Raw genomic sequence first — 18385 nt, forward strand, 5'->3', positions numbered from 1 at the left:
TGGGATTTCACTAATTGTAATGAAAAGTTTGATTTGTAAATCCTTGTTAGGCATATTTGAGCAGTCACTTGGGAAAGAAGTACCTGAGGACTGGGAAGTAGCAAATGTGACTCTAGTCTTCCAGAAGGTGTATAAAATGGACACTGTGGATTAGTAGGTCTTCTGTGCCATGCAGAATTATGAAAACTATAATAAGAAATAAATTAGAAAATTACCTCTACAAAAATAACATATTAAATAACAGCATGGGTTTATTAGAGGAAGATCTTGTCATACCAATCCTTTAGATTTTTTTAACGGCAACTGTAATAGATGACAAAGCAAAGCACACAACACAACTTCGACTTTTAAAAAGGCTTTGATACTGTCCCTCACTTAGGAGTAATTGTAAAACTAGAAGCTGCAGACATCAGGTAACCTACAAAACTGGATCTCATGTTGTTTAGCTGACGGGAGACCACGGATACATCTAAGAGGAGAATGCTCAATATGGAGTGAGGTCAGTGGAGGGGGTCTGTCCTGGGACCATTTCTTTTTCTGTTTTACATTAATGACATAGATGTTGGTGTCGTTAGCAAACTTGTGAAATTTGTAGATGATACTAAAAGCAATGGCAGACACTGAGTAGGCAGCAAAAACAATTCAGAAAGACTTGTACAAGCTTCAGAACTGGGTAAACGTGGAAAATGCAGTTTGATTTGTTAGAAGAAAAAAAAAATGCAAAGTGCTAAATATGGGCAAAAGGTACATCAATTATATACAATTAGACACTGTCAGTCAAGCTCTGAAATGGATTTAGAGGCTTATGTTCACACATTTTTCTCATCCAAGTAATGTGCAAAAGCTATTAAAAAGGCAAACAAAATTTTAGGTTATATTGTAAAAATTGTTTTGAATATAAATCTAGGGATGTTATGCTCAAACTATATAATACATTAGTGAGACCGCCTCTGGATATTGCATGTCATTTTGATCTCTGCTCTACAAGAAAGACATAGCCACACTTGAAGCTGTGCCAAGGAGCAACCAAGTGCATCGCTGGACCTAAGGACATGTTATACTCTGACTTGAGAGTTAAACCTATGTAGTCTCAAGAAGAGAAGACTGTCAAAACCTATTCCAAGTTTTCAAAATACTCATCTGGCATTGATAAAGTAGTTCCAGCAGAATTCTTTCAACTTAACAGTGAATCATGTACTCAAGAACGCTACTGGAAATAAAAGGGAAGCGCATTTAGGGCTGAAGTTGGAAAGTAATTCTTTATGCAAATATTTGTGGGACTTTGGAACAAACTACCAAGTCATGAAGTTTAAGCAGAAACCTTGTTAGTCTTTAAGGCATAACTGGATAAGATATTGGAGCAGTTTAGCTATTAGCTAAGCAAATGATCTTTATGAAGTAAATGGTCTCTTGATTTGTTACATTTTTTATGTTCTTAAGGTGAGCAACACTAAAAACTCTTCATATTTATGGGCCTGGCTGTATAAGGTGCTATGTTGGAAGTTCAGTTGGGTGAACTGCACACCACAATGAAGTGTAAAGAGTTTCTCTTTAATGTTATACTAACTCCTCTTCTTTTTTCCAGTAAATGTTCATCTCAAAACCTTGCTGGCTCTTTGGTATAGGGCAGCCTTTGTACAACCAATTTGAATCATGTTCAGGCCCTGTCCTGGAATCCCTTCTGGGCTTCCCTCTGGCATCAGTTTAATTCTTGTTAGTATTAAGAAGGCCATGCATAGAAAATACTTGTTGGGCCAGTTGTCCTTGTTAAAGGGTAACATAACCCACACCAGAACAGTATGCTTCCTTGTAGTGCAATGATTAAATGACATTAGCCTCCTGTAGTAACCCCAGAAGAATAAACATTACTTCATGGCACCTAACATACTTCATCCCTCTCGCCTTCTGGCCTTTGCTGTTCAACCATTCTGGTTTGCAGGGGTGTATTCTAAAGTAAACTGGCAGAATTATATCAAGTCTTGCACCATTATGGTATCATCTTTGTCATGACATACCAGCTGGATGACTCTCTACAATACTCATTTATCTACAGTACTCCTTGCTCGTTTCTGTAGTGCTATGAAGATGTGTTACAGTGAATTTAAAGTGTCCCATAAGGAATAGTTAAATGAATGCAAAATATTACATTTTCCTTCATGCTACTTTGACTGAAAGTCTAAAAAAGTATAATCAATTTTTTTTTTAAATGTATACATTTAAAGAGATCATTAAAATTCCACTATCTGGAAATATATACTTTGTTTTAAATTAGGATATTATTAAGAGAAAAGCCAAATCATACTGGAAATGGCAATATTGGTGTATTATCACAGGCGTACAAAAACATAAGTACTGCACAATTAAAACAAATCAAGGAAGAACTACAGCATGATTAGCATTTCTGTAAATGTGGTCTGTAGCTGGCTAGTTTTTCCCTTTTAGAACAGCATAGAGCCAGCAATTTGCATTTCTCCTTCATTCTTCAACTCCAAGCCAAAATAAATAAAGTAAACCTATTGTTAAAACTTGAGTATCACTGACCTAGGGTCCATTAGAGTTACAGTATCACATTATTTCAAATATGTTATGTGAATTGACAGGACTAGATAGATACTTTATTAATCCCAAGGGGAAATTGGGCTGAATTTTCATTATGCTAATTAAACTGGCACAATGGTCAAATTTAAAAATGGTACTTAATGGGATTTTTAGAACCTGTTATAGAAAACTGTCCAGACTTAATCAGATTTTTCAGATTTTTTTTGTATAATATACTTTAATCTGCAAGCTGACAGTGAATGTGGTTCCTCTTTAGACTGCAGACTTAGTTTTGTTAATACCAAACTTAAACCCTAAATTGATACAGGAATACAATATTTTTTTGATTGTTTTCATTCACTACTGTATACAGTAGCTGCAAACTAAATGAAACATTCCTGCCTACCCCACTTCAAATAAATAAAACAAACTTAATGAAAACAAAAAAAGCTTCTAAATTCCAGTAGGGGCAACAAATCTCTGTAAGCCCTGCTTCTCTTAATGCATCACTATTGTAAAGGTGTGTCCCATAAATTCCAACATTGTGGTGAAAAAGTCCTCTTCAAAGTCACAGAATTTCTTTATGGATTTTGTTCTTATCCAAGCCTGCCTTTTTTTAGTTTTTGAAATTAATAAAGTGCAGCATTTTTCATTGAAATGTGATCTAGCAGCAAGAGCAACCATGTTGGGGGGGTTTGGTACATGAGCCCCCTTTGGAAAGGGGCACTGTTGTTGTCACATGACCATTTTGGTTATATTTTGGTGTCTACAATTACATTTTTTTGTGACTGACTTATTACTGTTTTGCCTAGTTTTAATCTGGGTAATAAAAAAAAAAAAAAACAGAATATTAAACTTTAATAACAATAATAATAATAATAAACAACAATTTAAAATAAGTTGACGACAATAAACGTACAAAGGAATTTTTGGCCCTACAGATGAACAAATTGGCACGTAGATAATATGTGCTTAATAAATGAGTGCATATTGATGCACTTTACTGTTTCATGGGAAATGCTAACTTGCAACTTGAAATTAGGTTGTAGGGAAAAAGTATTTTTCCTGATGTCTACCCATCTTAAAAAAACAAATCTGACATTACTGTGGTGTATTGCATGACTACCTTTTAGTTTTATCTTGCAAAGAGCTCTTTAAAATTGTAGCTATAGGGATGCACAAAAAATGATTAACCGCTAAATGCAGCTGCATGTTGAAAAGACATTTATTAAAAACAGGTGAGCAGGTTTGCTAAACCCAATTTTTATGTTTTAGATCATTATTTTAATGAAAACAATACTTGGTGCAAAGCTCCAGAAAATTCGGCTAAGCTGCCAGTTTAATGAAATACTCTAGTATTAAGTCACAGTGTTCTTTTTCTTTTTGGTTATGAGCATGTCATTACAAATAAATATATCCCCTACGGTTGAGGGAGCAATGTTAAAAAGAAACAAGATGCATTGGGATTCTGTTTAAAACTGAGTCCACTTGTAAAATATTCCACCAAGTCTGCCTACCAGGTGGCCATCTGTGCATACTCAGTTTTCCAAAAGCACTAAACGTGTGTGGAAAACCGCTACGTATTCTCATTATTAATATAATTTTATAGCGGCAGAAGTGGCAGAAAGTTTTGCAGAGGCAGATGCCTGATAAATTTTCTGTTTGAAATTTCTCTAAATGAAATGCCTTCACTTCTAAGGGGAATAAAGCTCTCTCATTTCATTTAATTGCTGTTTTCTTGCCATTAGCACTAGAATTTACAACTTTCTACAGTGTAATATTGTCCAAGTAGTACTTTAAAGTGTGTAGTAACACAGTCTGTTCCAACTCTTCTTTAACACAGGCAGAGGGTTTTTAAGTATTCAACAGAAGTTGGGGCACCTGTGCAAAGTGTTTGCTTCAACTTTCAAGGATTCATTTACTTTAATTGCTGCAGAACATCTGTAGGTTGCACCCTAAAGAAGGATCATTTGAAATATTCTGTAATTTCCCTTTTCTCAATTTTTGCTAACCTAAACTTGAAATTTCAACTTCTGGCAGTTTACTGCTTACCTGTTTACCATTTTAGGTGTTTAATTGCATTTTAACTAAATTTGAAGAGAAACTGGAAAAACTGAGGTATTCTAAAACGTTTGGCTGCTAGTGTTTACTTGGTGATAATTTAATGTGTTTTTGTTTTAACTTGGTTTTAAAAAATGTTTTCATTTTATTATGGTTTTTCTGGGTATTCAGTATTTACCAATGAGCGCGTTGGTGGGTCTAACGTAGTTGCAGCCTTTTGGTATTCAGTATTGTTTGCATGGGTGTTTGCTCTGCTCCTTATTAATTGTCATTATTAGGACACAAATGAAGAAGCAGACTACAAAGAAAAAAACAAATGAAAAGGAAAGCAACAAAAGAATATTAACCATCTGCATCTAGAGATAAAATTGAATATTTGTAAATCGCTTACAAATATAAAAAATCACACTTTTGTTCTTTTCTGAATGCAGAATAAGAGTAGATAATTAAATAAGTTCAGTTACAGGAGAAAACGACTCCTTGATCATGAAACTGGTTGGAACAAACATTTACAGTGTCATGTGGTTCCCAGTCTGACTTTGAGAACCACTGGTTCACAATAACAAACTCTCAGTAGCCTCTCTGTGAGAAGATTTAGTTTCTCTGTTAGAGTACCGAGCGAGAGAATAATTTGTTTATCTGGGTTAAGCAGTTACATGGAGAGGTTTTAAAAAAGGAGGGTTTAATGTAATAGTGGAATATTTCAAGAAAGAAAAGATCACAACTGACTTGTATTAAAAAGAAAGACAGTCGGGCAGTTCTGGAATAGATGGAGAAAAGTACTGGGTTTACCAAAGGAACATAATTGTCAGAGTATCTAGGCGAGTCCAAACAGATGGAGTTCATTCCAAATTGGGGGTAGTTGGAGTGTCTGGAGCAGTATCTTACATCACTGTACTGTATATAGTATCCAATGGGAAGGGAAAGAAAGTTGGCATTAAGACTTGTCAAGATATAAATCTTCTTTGTAGAAAGCTATATTTTCCACTGTTCATTTAATCACCTTACCGTTTAGTTAATACAGTCCATTTCCAGATACTGGATATTATTAAAATGTTCCTACGGATAAATTAACTTAAGCATATGATTTAAATGTCTGTTAGGTGGGGGAAGTGCAAATGTGCTTCATCATAAAGTGTAGCTGACATAATTTTTAGTGCTAACATCCCTGTTTTCTATAGGGATTGTTTTTTATGCTTTTTGCTTATCTGCTGCTGTATACCTAAAGCAGCATTGTTGTTTTTGAATAATTTCTTTTTACTGAACTATATAATTTTTTTTTTTATAATTGCAATGGTATAGTTCTAATAAAATTGAGCATGATGTGTTTCATTTCACAGGCGTTAGCTGATACATTTGCTCAGTATTACTTGTATATAGTCATTGTCCTAGAATGTGTTGAAATTCATATGTACCAAATGTGCGTTTTAAGAAAATTTGCATGTCAGTGGCCAAGACTGGAGGTTTCAATAAATGTACAATGATGAAAGAAGCAGCAACTTCTTAGTAATTTTTGAATTCTTAAATAAAGACATCTGTAGGTAGTTTGATAGCCAAGTACACCTACCATATCAGTCAATTGTCTCTGAAACATGTTCATGCTGCATAAAACGTCCAGTTATTTTGTACTGAAATATCATTAAATTTAAAATCTTATGTAATCAAGAAACTGTTTTTCTTTAAGATTTTTTTTTTGCATTGAACTTTATATGTAAATAAACAAAGCTGATTCAGATTGCATAGCGTACCTAACAATTACAATAACATTATTTCTGTGGGCTTCATTACAGTGTAAAATGGGACCATGAACTCCAGTTCACTACCTTTTATAGTGAAATACAAATGTAATCATCACTGATATCCATTTGTTTTTACTTAACAGTTTGTATTTTTCTTTATATATCTGTACTTCTTCAAAAGATGAAGGGTAAAGTTTACAGCTGTAATCTGTCAGTCCATCTATAGACATACACTTATCGTATCTGCTTAACCAAAAATATATCCTGAGTAAAACAAAATGCGTCTGATTTAACACTCTTGATGAAAGTTCAGGAATCCATTTTCACTCTTCATATACTGAAAAAGTAATGAAGTAGTTTAAGTAACTTTAGTGTGTTGACAGAAAGGAAAATAAACTGTTAAAACATGTGAATGGCCAATACTGGGAGTTGCCAACCTTTTTTTTACTTTTAATTGTAATATGTAAATTTTTCACTTTAATCTAGGGGTAAGAATGGACCAACATGCCAGTCTCATCCAAATAGATATTTCTTATACAATGTAACATAATTTTTAAAAGGGAATAAATGTATGTCCTTTATAGCCTTCAAAAATCCTTCTTAAATCCAGTTAGAAATCTGACAAGAAAAACTTGTTTGTCAAGTAAATATCAGAACTAACAGAAATTGCATCTTCTCAGTGTCTAAAACCAGCACAGATTTAACAGAAATATTTGCTTCTGTATCAATCAATCAATCAATCAATCAACATTTATTTATATAGCACATATTCATACAAAAAAATGTAGCTCAAAGTGCTCTACAAAATGAATAGAAAAATAGAAGACACAATAAAAAATAAACATAAGTCAATATTAATTAACATAGAATAAGTAAGGTCCGATGGCCAGGGTGGACAGAAAAAACAAACAAAAAAAAAAAAACTGCAAAAGCTGGAGAAAAAAAATAAAATCTGTAGGGGTCCAAGACCACGAGACCGCCCAGTCCCCTCTGGGCAATCTACCTAACATAAGTCAAACATAGAATTGCATGTACAGAATATTTTTGGTGTGTATCATTAGGCAGTCCATTTTCCCAATTATTATACAGACCTCTAATTAACTTAACTTACAGTAGTATTTGATTTATTTCATAAAACTGTGGGCTATAATGTACCTCATTTTTCGTACAAGACTAATGTAACTATTGTACACATTTTTGGCATGGTTAGGATTAGATTAATTCCTGTTTTTAAAATACATTTATATTAGGTTATCTTCAGAAAATGAAAGAAAGTCCAGTGCCTTTAAATTACATAATACATACTTGCAGAAATTGGGCACTTTCCTATTTTTCAGTGGTTTTGGGTTTCTTTAATAAATTCACTAATTGTCAGTATTCCATACACAATGTGTTAGGATTATTGTTATTCATTTACGCTAATGTCAAGGGCTGACTCTTATTTCTGAAGTCATTTTGTTCACAGGTTAACTGTGAAAATGGTGCAGGGTGTCTGTCTGGATTATTGTGGATTGGTTTGTCTTGCACTGGATCAATCTTTTAAGTAATAAAGATTACAGAGGAGTGAATGCAAAGAGATGAAGAGAGAGCGAGAGAGAGAGAGAGAGAGAGAGAGAGAGCGCGCCTGAGCAAGCAAGCCAGTGCGTGTGCGTGCATGAAGCATGAACAACCAAGGTGGAGACTGCCTTATAGACAGTTCCCTCCCCCACCTTGTCTCCTCTTGCAGCTCTTCTGTGCACCTGCCGTTATTTTCATCAGTATGGACCTAAAATTCATCTTTTTGTTTTGGATCATCCTGTTTTCCTAGACTGGTCAACCTCCTTCTGTTTTAGCAGCAGGATCCCTGCATTTATTCAGAGCTTACTATTTAGAGCTGACATTGCGCCGTTAAAGCAGTAGGACACAGAAGGGTAACAATGGCTTTGCCGGTAAACCATGCTCCATCAGAGCTGCTTACTGCACCAGCGCAGCTTGCGCTGTCCTTCTGAACATGAGACTGGCTGGTGGAGTATCTTGCTCTATGCTAAACTGCTTTGTAAGTTGCTGTTTAACATTTATATTAAGATTTATTGCCGAGGATGTGTGGTGAGTGAGAGAGAGAGAGACACGCAGACAGATTTGATTGGAAGTAAATTCTTTAGATATTGTAAGCTTTTGAAAGGGAGTATACATGAGTTTACCTTCTTTGTCTGCAGTAAATTACTACTTGGTGTAACCAAAAGGGGCCATTCCATTCTCTTTCCATTTTTTTTATTTGTGTAATGAGACTAGAAAATTAAGTGTTCAGTGGTTTATAGATACTGGGGTGTGGCCTGAAAAATTAAGGTGTGCACTTTTCACATTCAAATCATCTTTTATTAAAAATACTGTTTTTGTAATCTTTGATTTTTAAATAAAGTTTACAAAAACTAAACTTTGGAAAGGTCAGTTTGCTATCCTTGTTTATAATTATCTCAAAATCACCTTTGCCTTTTTACCAAAAAGCATAGTGCAGTTTTTCAGACTAAGCAACATAGACATTTAACTATTGCTTTACAGCATTTCTGCCTCATGGGATTTAACATTGTAATTTTTATTGTTTGTCAATATGCTTTAAACCTTAATGAATGGACAGTATTTTTATTTGAAGGGTTAAACACCTATCGATCTGTTTTCTTAATTTAGAATACTTGAACTTTGACTTTCCATATGGCTATAACTATATAGGCATATGCATTTTAATATGAAAACTTAATGCTGATTTTTTTTTTTTGTTTTGTTATCCACACGCAAGTTTTTTTTTTTTTTTTTTTTGTAATCAGTTTTAGGCCTGGGCGATTATTTTAAAATTTCAAGCAAAGAAGTAATCTTTATACAGTTTGAAGTGATCTTTATAGAGAGACAATGTTTATGATTTATTATTTCTGACCTTGCTATTTGTCCTGGTCCTGGAATTGCTCTGCTGTAAATGTTGGTGTGTGTGTGTGTGTGTATGTATGCATGCATGTGTTGGTGTTCTAGCTCTTTTGGGCAGCCTGATCTGTAGTGTACTATATATAAAAATATTTTAGCCAAGGATACAAATAAAGAGCTCAGACCTGTTCATGTGTGTTTGTAAGCCATTCTGTTTTTAGAAACAATCAGTTTGATGTGATGTTTCATAGTAATTGTAAAATTGGTAAATCCTTTATGAATCTTAATCCAAGCTTTTTCTGTACATTTCTCATAAATGAATAGTTTTGTAAGATTTTTTAATGCATAATTTGTTTATATATATATATATATATATATATATATATATATATATATATATATATATATATGAGGCTTTTACACCTTTTAAAGATCATCACTAGACTAGTTGTCCTATAGATCATATACTTTTTCATTTAGCTTCATTGTCCCTTTATTTCAGAATTTTTGGCATCTAGTAAAGACAGTTGTGTTTTAATAAATAAATGCATATTTTTGGTTTGTTTATAGTCCCGCTCCTAAGTCAATATGACTTGAATTCTGTAGTGGGAGTATATTTTTTTTATCCTCTTAACTAATACTGTCAATTTCCAGAGTTTGTTTTATACTCCTTGAAATTACAGTTTGCTCCTTTTACCCCCCCCCTTTTTGTGACCTCTTCAGTTAGATGCCAGCTGGTTTCATCTTGTAAAGCAAGCAGCATCAGAGTCCCTAAAAAGGAGTAGTTCAAGGGCTACAAGTGCTTCTTAGGTTTTTCACCAGCTATTCTCAAAAGCCATGCCAAATGACTGTTTTTAACAACCTAACTGAGAAAAAATTGTTGGCTACTAATAAAGGCAGTGATATTGTGCATGGACGTGCATTTTGTAATTCTGCTTCACTTTTATCATGCAAATATTTAAACCTTCAAAAGTGGGCAGGGTAAAAATATGATGTAGATTACTATTGAATATTATAAACTCCTTAGTAATTATAATCATGGCATAGTTCTTCTGATGCAGTATTTACTCTAGATAGTTGCATGGGAGGTAAGGGTATTGTCCCATCCTGCCGCATCAAAATTGCGTCTCAGTCTGTGAAGTATTAAGGCTGGTGCTGCAAAACCCATGGGATTTCAACTGTAGTATGTTCTTCTAAATGTCAATCATGTGCTGTGCCTATTCACTTTATCAGAAGTTATCAAAATGTAAAACATGGACACATATATACATTTATTTTGTGTGATTTGTTTGTCATCTGTCATTTTTTTTGTTCATTACAAATATCACTATTTTTTTTTCTTTTGTAGTAGTGCATAAAAAAGGAACCATCCTTACAGTTTTATTACATTCAAGGCTTTACAGTAAGTTAACAAAAAGATCATAAATACTAAACGGTATTTTTTTTTTTCTTGTTAAGAACTGAAATTAGTGCCATATGACTTATTTTTAACAGAAATATCAGACCTATCTTAAGATTATTTTCAGTGTTTAGGAATATATTTATAACTGGCTTTGGCAATGCACGCTTCTCTCTCACCAAGATACAACTTCTGGGATAGCCTGCTGTCTTCTTTCTCATTTGCTGAAGTGTTGCCAGAGACCTCCTAAAACAGTGAGCTGTAATTTTAAAATGTTTAAGCAGTTGATTCCTTCCCACTGCAGTGTGCTAAGCAATGAAGTTGCTGACAGATTGGCAAAGGAATTATCTATGAAAGAACAGAAAGACCGGTCTACCACTTACCATAAAGCTAGAACCATTATTAAGTCCAATCGACACAAAAAAATGGTTGCATCAGTAACCTTGATATAATAGGAATGACCCATAACACCTGCTTACCAGTCCTGAGGAGGTGGCTTGTTTCAGACTCTGGACATGCCACAACAGCCTAATCCACCACCTGTACACCATGTTCCAGATTGGATGGTCAGAGCAGTGCCAATGCAAAATGGACAGCCAGGCAACAGAGCATTTACTGCAAGACAGTCCACCGTATAAGGCCATGAGATGCCAAACCTGGATGGAGGAGACACTAGTGATACAGAAGCTGTATTGCAGCCTGGAGGACCTAGAGTGTACAGAAACATTCATCTGCCATATCCATTTGAGTGAATGACAAAAAATATTTTCATCAAGTGAAGAAGATACAAGAAAACCTGAATTACTTTTAATCTTTCATTTCATTCCGCAATCACCAATAGCCTTTGTTACAATAAATCAGGTCAGGCTGTTCAAGAAGAAAAGTTTCTCCTTCAGTCAATTTTCACATACAGCCAGAACTAACTGGCATATTAGAGAGAGAGTGACATTTTAGCATTGTGCAAATACTTCCACAGCCAGACATCTCAAAGTCTGATACTGTACCGCATACCTGGTTGTGTTTGGGTAACTAGCTAGCAAGAGAAGGTTAAAAGCTATTTCAGGTAATTAACAGAAAGACTAATTCACATTATATCCTTTTGGCAATAATAGGCAGTTTGAAGATGAATGTGGTGAATAGCAGTTTAAAATCTTATGATCTTATAGATGTGTTTCACCACACTGAACTTTTGGCTATGAACAGGACATGTTAGGTTAAATATTGTGAATGATAAATGGTTAAGCATATGAATATCACATTAGTTTTGTATTCAGTTTTGTAGTTCATATTAAAATTCTTTTTTTATTTACCAAGGCTTGTATTTGTTTGAAGCAAATAGATCCTGATTCTTTTTGCATTCTCATCATAATCTACATCTTTTGTACTTTTTAATTTATTTATTTATTTATACTTCTTATTTATACTCATCAATTTTTAATTCTGATGAGGGCTTGAAGTGGGCCGTAGTCTCCTGCATGATGTACCAGCACTTCTCAGTTTTCCGCAGTGGCATACTGTCAGTGCTTGATGCATACCAGCAGTGTTTTTGAATGCCCCTTAGCTTATATGACACATATCTGAGACCTGACCCAGTCTTTGCTGGACTGACAGTGTATAGTGGTGTACAAAACTCTTGGAGGACCACATCATTCCTCTTTGATCGACTGTCACTGTATCACAATGCTTGAAACTTCAAGGGATCAAATAATAGGGGAAATTTTATTGTTTATTGTATTCATGTAGTAACATGGCGATGAAGAAGCAATGGATTTACTTAATATTGTCATGTTTTAGAGCCTTAAGAAATAACTGAACGTTCTTTATACACTCACGCTGTCACAAATTATCTATCCATCTATCCATCCATGGGACGAGTCTTTTTCTTTTCATAGAGATACTTTCACGTCCCGCGAGACAAGACTTTGTGCCAAGAGATTTAACCACACCCGCGGCCGGAAATAAAACACAAAAATAGATGATCAAGTAGAACGTTGTAAAGAGGTTCAAAAATGTTGGTGTGATACACATGCAGAGCAGGTTAGAGATAATGGAAGTAACTGTACTAAAATTCGAAAGTCTCAAAAAAATGATAGTAAAGATCGCATTAGCGCAAGCAAACAGAAATTATTACTCGGTAAAAATCTTCAACAAAGATTTGAGCGGTAAGGTAGAGGTTTTAGGCTGGTGTTGATAAACAGAGGTTTTGGGCTGGTGTTGATAAACACAGACTGTAAGTGTAAGAAGGGGCAAACGGCTAGCTGAATTAGGGATGAGTAAGTGTTGCTAACTGACATATTTGCAAAATAAAGGCGGCTGTCAGCAGGAAGTTGCTGTGCTGATGAGGACAGTACGATTTTCCTTGTATGTGTCTGGGGAAAGTAGGTTTTTCAGGGAAAACTAAACATTTTGCAGTCTTTGGGAATTCTAGTTCTAGGGACTTGGACATCTATGAAGTCCAAGGTTAGTTGAAGCAATAGGGAATGGTGGTTCCTGTGCAGTTCTGATCACATCGAAGCATACAGTTGTGCTTCGTGAATTCTAAAAAAAGAACATTTTTACACAGCATCAATAGCAAGGGTTTTTAGTGGTGGTTTGGTTCTCATTAAGAAGAAAGCTCACGTTTACTTCTGGTACTTAAAATTCAGAAATGTTTCTAGAGTACAAGATTTTACTAACGTGGCTTACAAAGTGCATTTTTTATGTGAAACTTTTTTTCTTTTGCAGAGATTTAAGTACATAATTCCCTGTTTGTCATGTTTATGTTAGCATTTTTTATTACAAATTAAAAAAAATATGTCATTCAAAGAATATTTCTGTTTTCATATGGGAACAAAAGAGTTCAAAAGAATTTGGAATAAATACATTTTGACATGTGGGCACTACAATTTTGATAGTCTTAAAGTGCCAAGTTCAAGTTTCCATATAGAATCCTAGTGCAGTGTCTTAATCTTGGAAATCATTTTTTAGTATTTCTCTTAACAGCATTTACAAAATTAACATTTTAAATATTTTATTAATAGTTTTGGCTTGCCAGGTAAAAATAAACAGAAGTAGCAGGTTATTAATATATTTTCCCTGTTAGGTTATTGACTTGCTATTACCTAACTAATAGACGAGATTTAAACCAGCAACTAATGCTTTGACATTTTTTTTTTTTATTTGGTTGTTTAAGGAAGTTGTGCCAATCTTTCATGGTTTCATAGATAAAATCATTAGCTTGCGTTTTGATTACTTGTTAAGCAGAAATACCATACTATTTCTAAATTGCAATAACAAAGACAAAAATCTGCTTAAATAGAAAAGTGTGTTTCTTTTAATATCTTGTTTTAGTAAGATCATAAACTTATAAATACATTTAATTGTAGAAGTTTTTTCCTTGTTGCCATGTGAATGCTTATTATTTACACTATTGGTATGTGTGGGGGACATAGGAGTGAAAAAGTTGTAATGTTAACAATATTCTGAAGTGATAATGAAAAAACATTAAAGAGTTCATCAGAACAGTTTTTATATTACAGGGATAACAACTTGTGGAAATGTTTTACTTTGTGGGGGTGCTGTCTTTTGTGTCTCCCCCCCTGCCCCCCAAACACACACACGCACGCACGCACGCACGCGACGCACGCACGCCGCACACGCCACGCACACACACACACACAATTTAAAGTAAAAATATAGAGTCAAATTTATTTTAGTCATTTATAATCTTTGGTAGCATTGTGGTGCAATGATAACTGCTATTATATACACAGGTCCTGAGGACTGGCATTGTATCTCTTCCCTATGACTATCCTTGTGATGCAGGATATGTACATTCTTCCCGAATGGGTTTTTATCCCACATACTAAAGAAGTATTTGTCAACAACTGTCCACATATAGGGTACATGTGGGGGTGTGTGCAAAGCATGAAGCTATTGAGATAAGAGTTCATGCTTGACCTGGATGTATAGATTTATTTAAACTTTGTAAGTCCTTCCTCTTATGTTTGTTTTATTAGTTTAGCAACCTGGGGTCCTTATTGTTTAGGTTTGTAAGGCTCAGGCTGTATGAGTTGAGGGACAAAGCAAAGCTAATGCAGTGACCTATGTAGATTGTTTAAATGCAGGTGTCAGAATGTCTGACCCCTATTTAAGTTTTGCTATGTTGTTCTATCGTTTCATTGTGTTGATTTTTAAATTACTTTATGCTAAAGATATTCACAAAAAATTAAGTTGTGTTCCTTCTTTAAGAAATATATTCTTTTATGTATTAATACATTTAGGAATTATTCCATTTAAAACTTAAATGGGTAAACAACAGGCAGAATTATAGCTACAAAAGTTGCACTATCATGCTATCAAATGATTTTTGTAATCCCAGTATTATTTCAGGTACTGTACATAAAACTGAAACAGCTTTATTGTTTTTTCTGAAAAAACTGCATTTTGTTAGTGAGCTATACAAGTGACTGGATCAGTAACAATTTATGTAGATCTACAGTAATGACCTTTTTTCCCCCATTCATTCCTTCATTAGTACACCTGGTTAATCCAATTTAGAACTGCATGTGGCGAGAGCCTATTCTGCCATCAGTGAAGTGCAGTGAATGGATACATGGATGGATAATAAGTAAGAGTGGTCATTTTTGACTAATTTTGTATTCAGGTAACCATATATTATTCTATAGCTCAAACAACCAATTAGTAACATCAGTAATAGTCCATGATAAAAAAAAATAGTTCTCAACAAATGTTGATTATTTGCCTAGTGGTGTATACCAAACATCTTTACTTCATTGACCAATACATTAACATTAATCACATTTTGAGATATGGTTGAGACAGAGGATGAAAGTAGGATGGAGCATCAAAGACCAAAGAACTGTCAAGTGTGAAGTTCTTTGAATTTTCTATCTAGTAAGAAATACATGTCTGGCAATATCTGTAAAAATTAGCTGTCTCAGTACAGGAGCATCTGTGAGCATCTGAAAAGAAACCATATCAGAGTAATGGTAATTCCTCTGTCATTCACACATCAGAATAATCTATATGAAAGTTAAAAATCCCCATCTGACAGTGTGGCATCTGTGTCATCAGAAAGATGCAAAACTTCCTGTTCAGAGTATTTCTTTTGATGATAGCAATAGTCTTTGCTGCCACCTAGCAGGTGAAAATTAAACAACACAGGTCACTTTTGCTGAACATCAAAAATGATTTCAGTTTTCTTCCCACTTAATGTTGACAAGCAGGCTTTTTGCTATCTTTTTTTTTTTTTTGTTTAACATTCTTGCACTTTTGGTCAAGTGTTTCACTTTTAAAAACTCATGATTAATCAAAATAATAATCAGCCAAGTAATCGATTAACAAAATAGTTGTTAGCTGCAACCCTCTTGTATTCATATTTTTCAAAGGCCAATCAAACCTTATATAAAAAAAAGATTTTTTTTTTTTGTAAAATTTAAAGTGTGTTAAATTATTGTTGTCAGTTGTTTACATTTGGAATGTAAAGAAACAATGCAATCTAGAAAATGCAGGTAGTATAAACAGTAAATAAACCATTAAGAGCAAATTGGGAAATGAGTAAACTAATTCAAATTAAAAGAAGAGTGAAGCAATTACATTATTTTGCGTATGGACCCTTAAGCAAATTACAGATCATGGAAAGATCCTACACTTTACAATAATACCGAACATATCAAAATCATGCACTTAGCAAAATAAAAAGGTTGATTGTGTAAACAGCTACATGAACGTTTGAAAGAATGAAGAAACAGATTATTGATCAGATCATTGATAATATCGAATGTGTAATTTTGTACCATGTTGGAGGGATCATACTAAATAACAAAATGACCTGTAAAATGCATGGAATGGGGCCAATATTTGGGTTGAAGGACAAAAAAAAAGAGCTGCCTATAACCATGAAACAGAATATGCTAATTATGAGACATAGGAGTCTATATGTAAGTTATGTAAGATTTAAAGAGAAAAAAATACACAGAATAAAAGCAGATTAGAACTGAAAAGTATCCATGTTAGGTAATAGATTTTAAAGAAGAAAAATTAGTAACCTTTTGTAAGTTCAAGGTGCAAATATTTCTCCAGTGTGATAACAGCTGGTGGCATTCAGTAACCTCTATTTCCAAGGATGGATTAACTTTATAAGAAGCTCTTTTGTGAATGTTAGTATTTGTGTCACCCTAGCAGTGCCTGTAGTTAACATAGTTATTTGAGAGGCATACACGTTTTTTAAAGCTTTACAAGGTACAGTAGTGAAAAAATGTTGGGCATTTGATTGGATTTAGTAGTATGATAACAATGGTTTAGTAAAGTACATCAAATTAAACTCATTGTATATTTATACTCATTCTTAAATAAAAGGTGGAATGTTTATAATGACCTTTACATTTGTGTCAATGAGCAGCTGCTTTAAAGCATTAGGTTACATGCCTTTTTTTTAATAAACATGAGGAGCTATAACTAATTGCAGTTTTGGATTTTTCTCTGAGAAAATCTCCATCTGTCTCGGCATTTAATATAGGCTGTCTATGCATTTTTTACACTCTTATTAAAAAAAAGAAAATGTGACATTTTAAGGAAATGGTTTTGAGGAAATTTGATTTGTTGATTTTAATATTTGTTGCTTGCCTTTTACATAGCCTTTTGTCCAACTGAAATCCTGCTAGACCCCTTGGACAACTATTGCATACAAATGAATATCTCTTTTTCCTTGCCCTTTACTCTTCAATTTGTATTGAAATATTTTTTCTTCAAAGCGTCAGAATTTGCAATTTAATAAACAAAAGTACATTAATAAAAACTGTCACGGACATTTAAACATTTTGTAATCCTGTTGATTGATGTTTTTGCATTCATATTTTATAGGAATGTTAGAATTTAGAGAACCCTGGAAAATGGAAAAGCAGACCTGTTATACAAGAACAAATCATGTAATTTCTTAAGCATCAATATATTCATATATATATATTATCATCAATATTATTAATATTATCAAACTTCTATATTTACAATGAATATTTTACTTTTCTGTATGTCTTTTTGTTTAGTACAAAGAAAAATGCCTATTGAGCATACTAAAAGAATGCACCTAGAGCGGTATTGCTCATACCAATTGCTGGCTTGTTAGTAATTGCCAGTTTATATATTGCATTTTTGTGTTGTACTTATGGCATGCAGTCCCCTCCTGTAGTGTGCACGTAAGAACAATGTCAGGTATTGATTTTTTTTTTTTTCTTTTCTATTCTTGTTCCTGGATTCTTGGGGGTTTCTTGTCAATGTAATGGCTTCAGATGAAATGTTCTCTCTCTTTTGATACTGCCCTTTGTTTCTAGTTTGCATGTACTTGTATTCAAAGACCCCAAGTGGAATCTTGTTTTCTACAAGTATCCTTGTTGACCACTTAAGTGAAACACCAAGCTTCCATTAATTTTAATTTACTTTACAGTTCACAAACTGAGACCATCAAGGTGTCTCTGTTTTCACTTTGCCATTCTTAAGTGGCAGACATGAATATATGAAATTATCTCTGTTCTAAGTGAGGAAGAATTATGCTGCCGATTGTCTGTGACAGCTAGCCCTCAAGCTTCCAAAATTCCCCAGTGCTCTACATGCACCTTTCTTCATTTCTATGGGCATATTTTTATTATGGTTTCTTTTTTTTGTATTTTATGTTTTGTCTCTGTTTCTGTCAGGATGGCTTTGTATTTGCTTTGTATTTGTATAGCATGGCTACAAGAGGAAAATCTTTACTTTGCGT

The 18385-nt window shown here is 33.9% G+C and overlaps 1 protein-coding gene across 6 annotated transcripts in view; it reads left to right on the plus strand.

Moving 5' to 3' along the window:
- Positions 1 to 18385, plus strand: part of mtmr4 (myotubularin related protein 4) — a 226069-nt gene that overhangs the window by 44487 nt on the left and 163197 nt on the right. The window contains exon 1 of one of the 6 annotated variants that reach the window (XM_039756816.1): positions 7968 to 8373. The exons of 4 other annotated variants lie outside the window; for them this stretch is intronic. In XM_039756816.1, the coding sequence (XP_039612750.1) occupies positions 8329 to 8373 (45 nt within the window). In that variant the 5' untranslated portion in view covers positions 7968 to 8328. Of the gene's footprint in view, positions 1 to 7967; positions 8374 to 18385 lie in introns of those variants that run through there. One more of the 6 variants, XM_039756821.1, reaches the window with a different exon arrangement.

This window comes from Polypterus senegalus, chromosome 6, assembly GCF_016835505.1.
Source record: "Polypterus senegalus isolate Bchr_013 chromosome 6, ASM1683550v1, whole genome shotgun sequence".
Lineage (NCBI taxonomy): Eukaryota > Metazoa > Chordata > Cladistia > Polypteriformes > Polypteridae > Polypterus > Polypterus senegalus.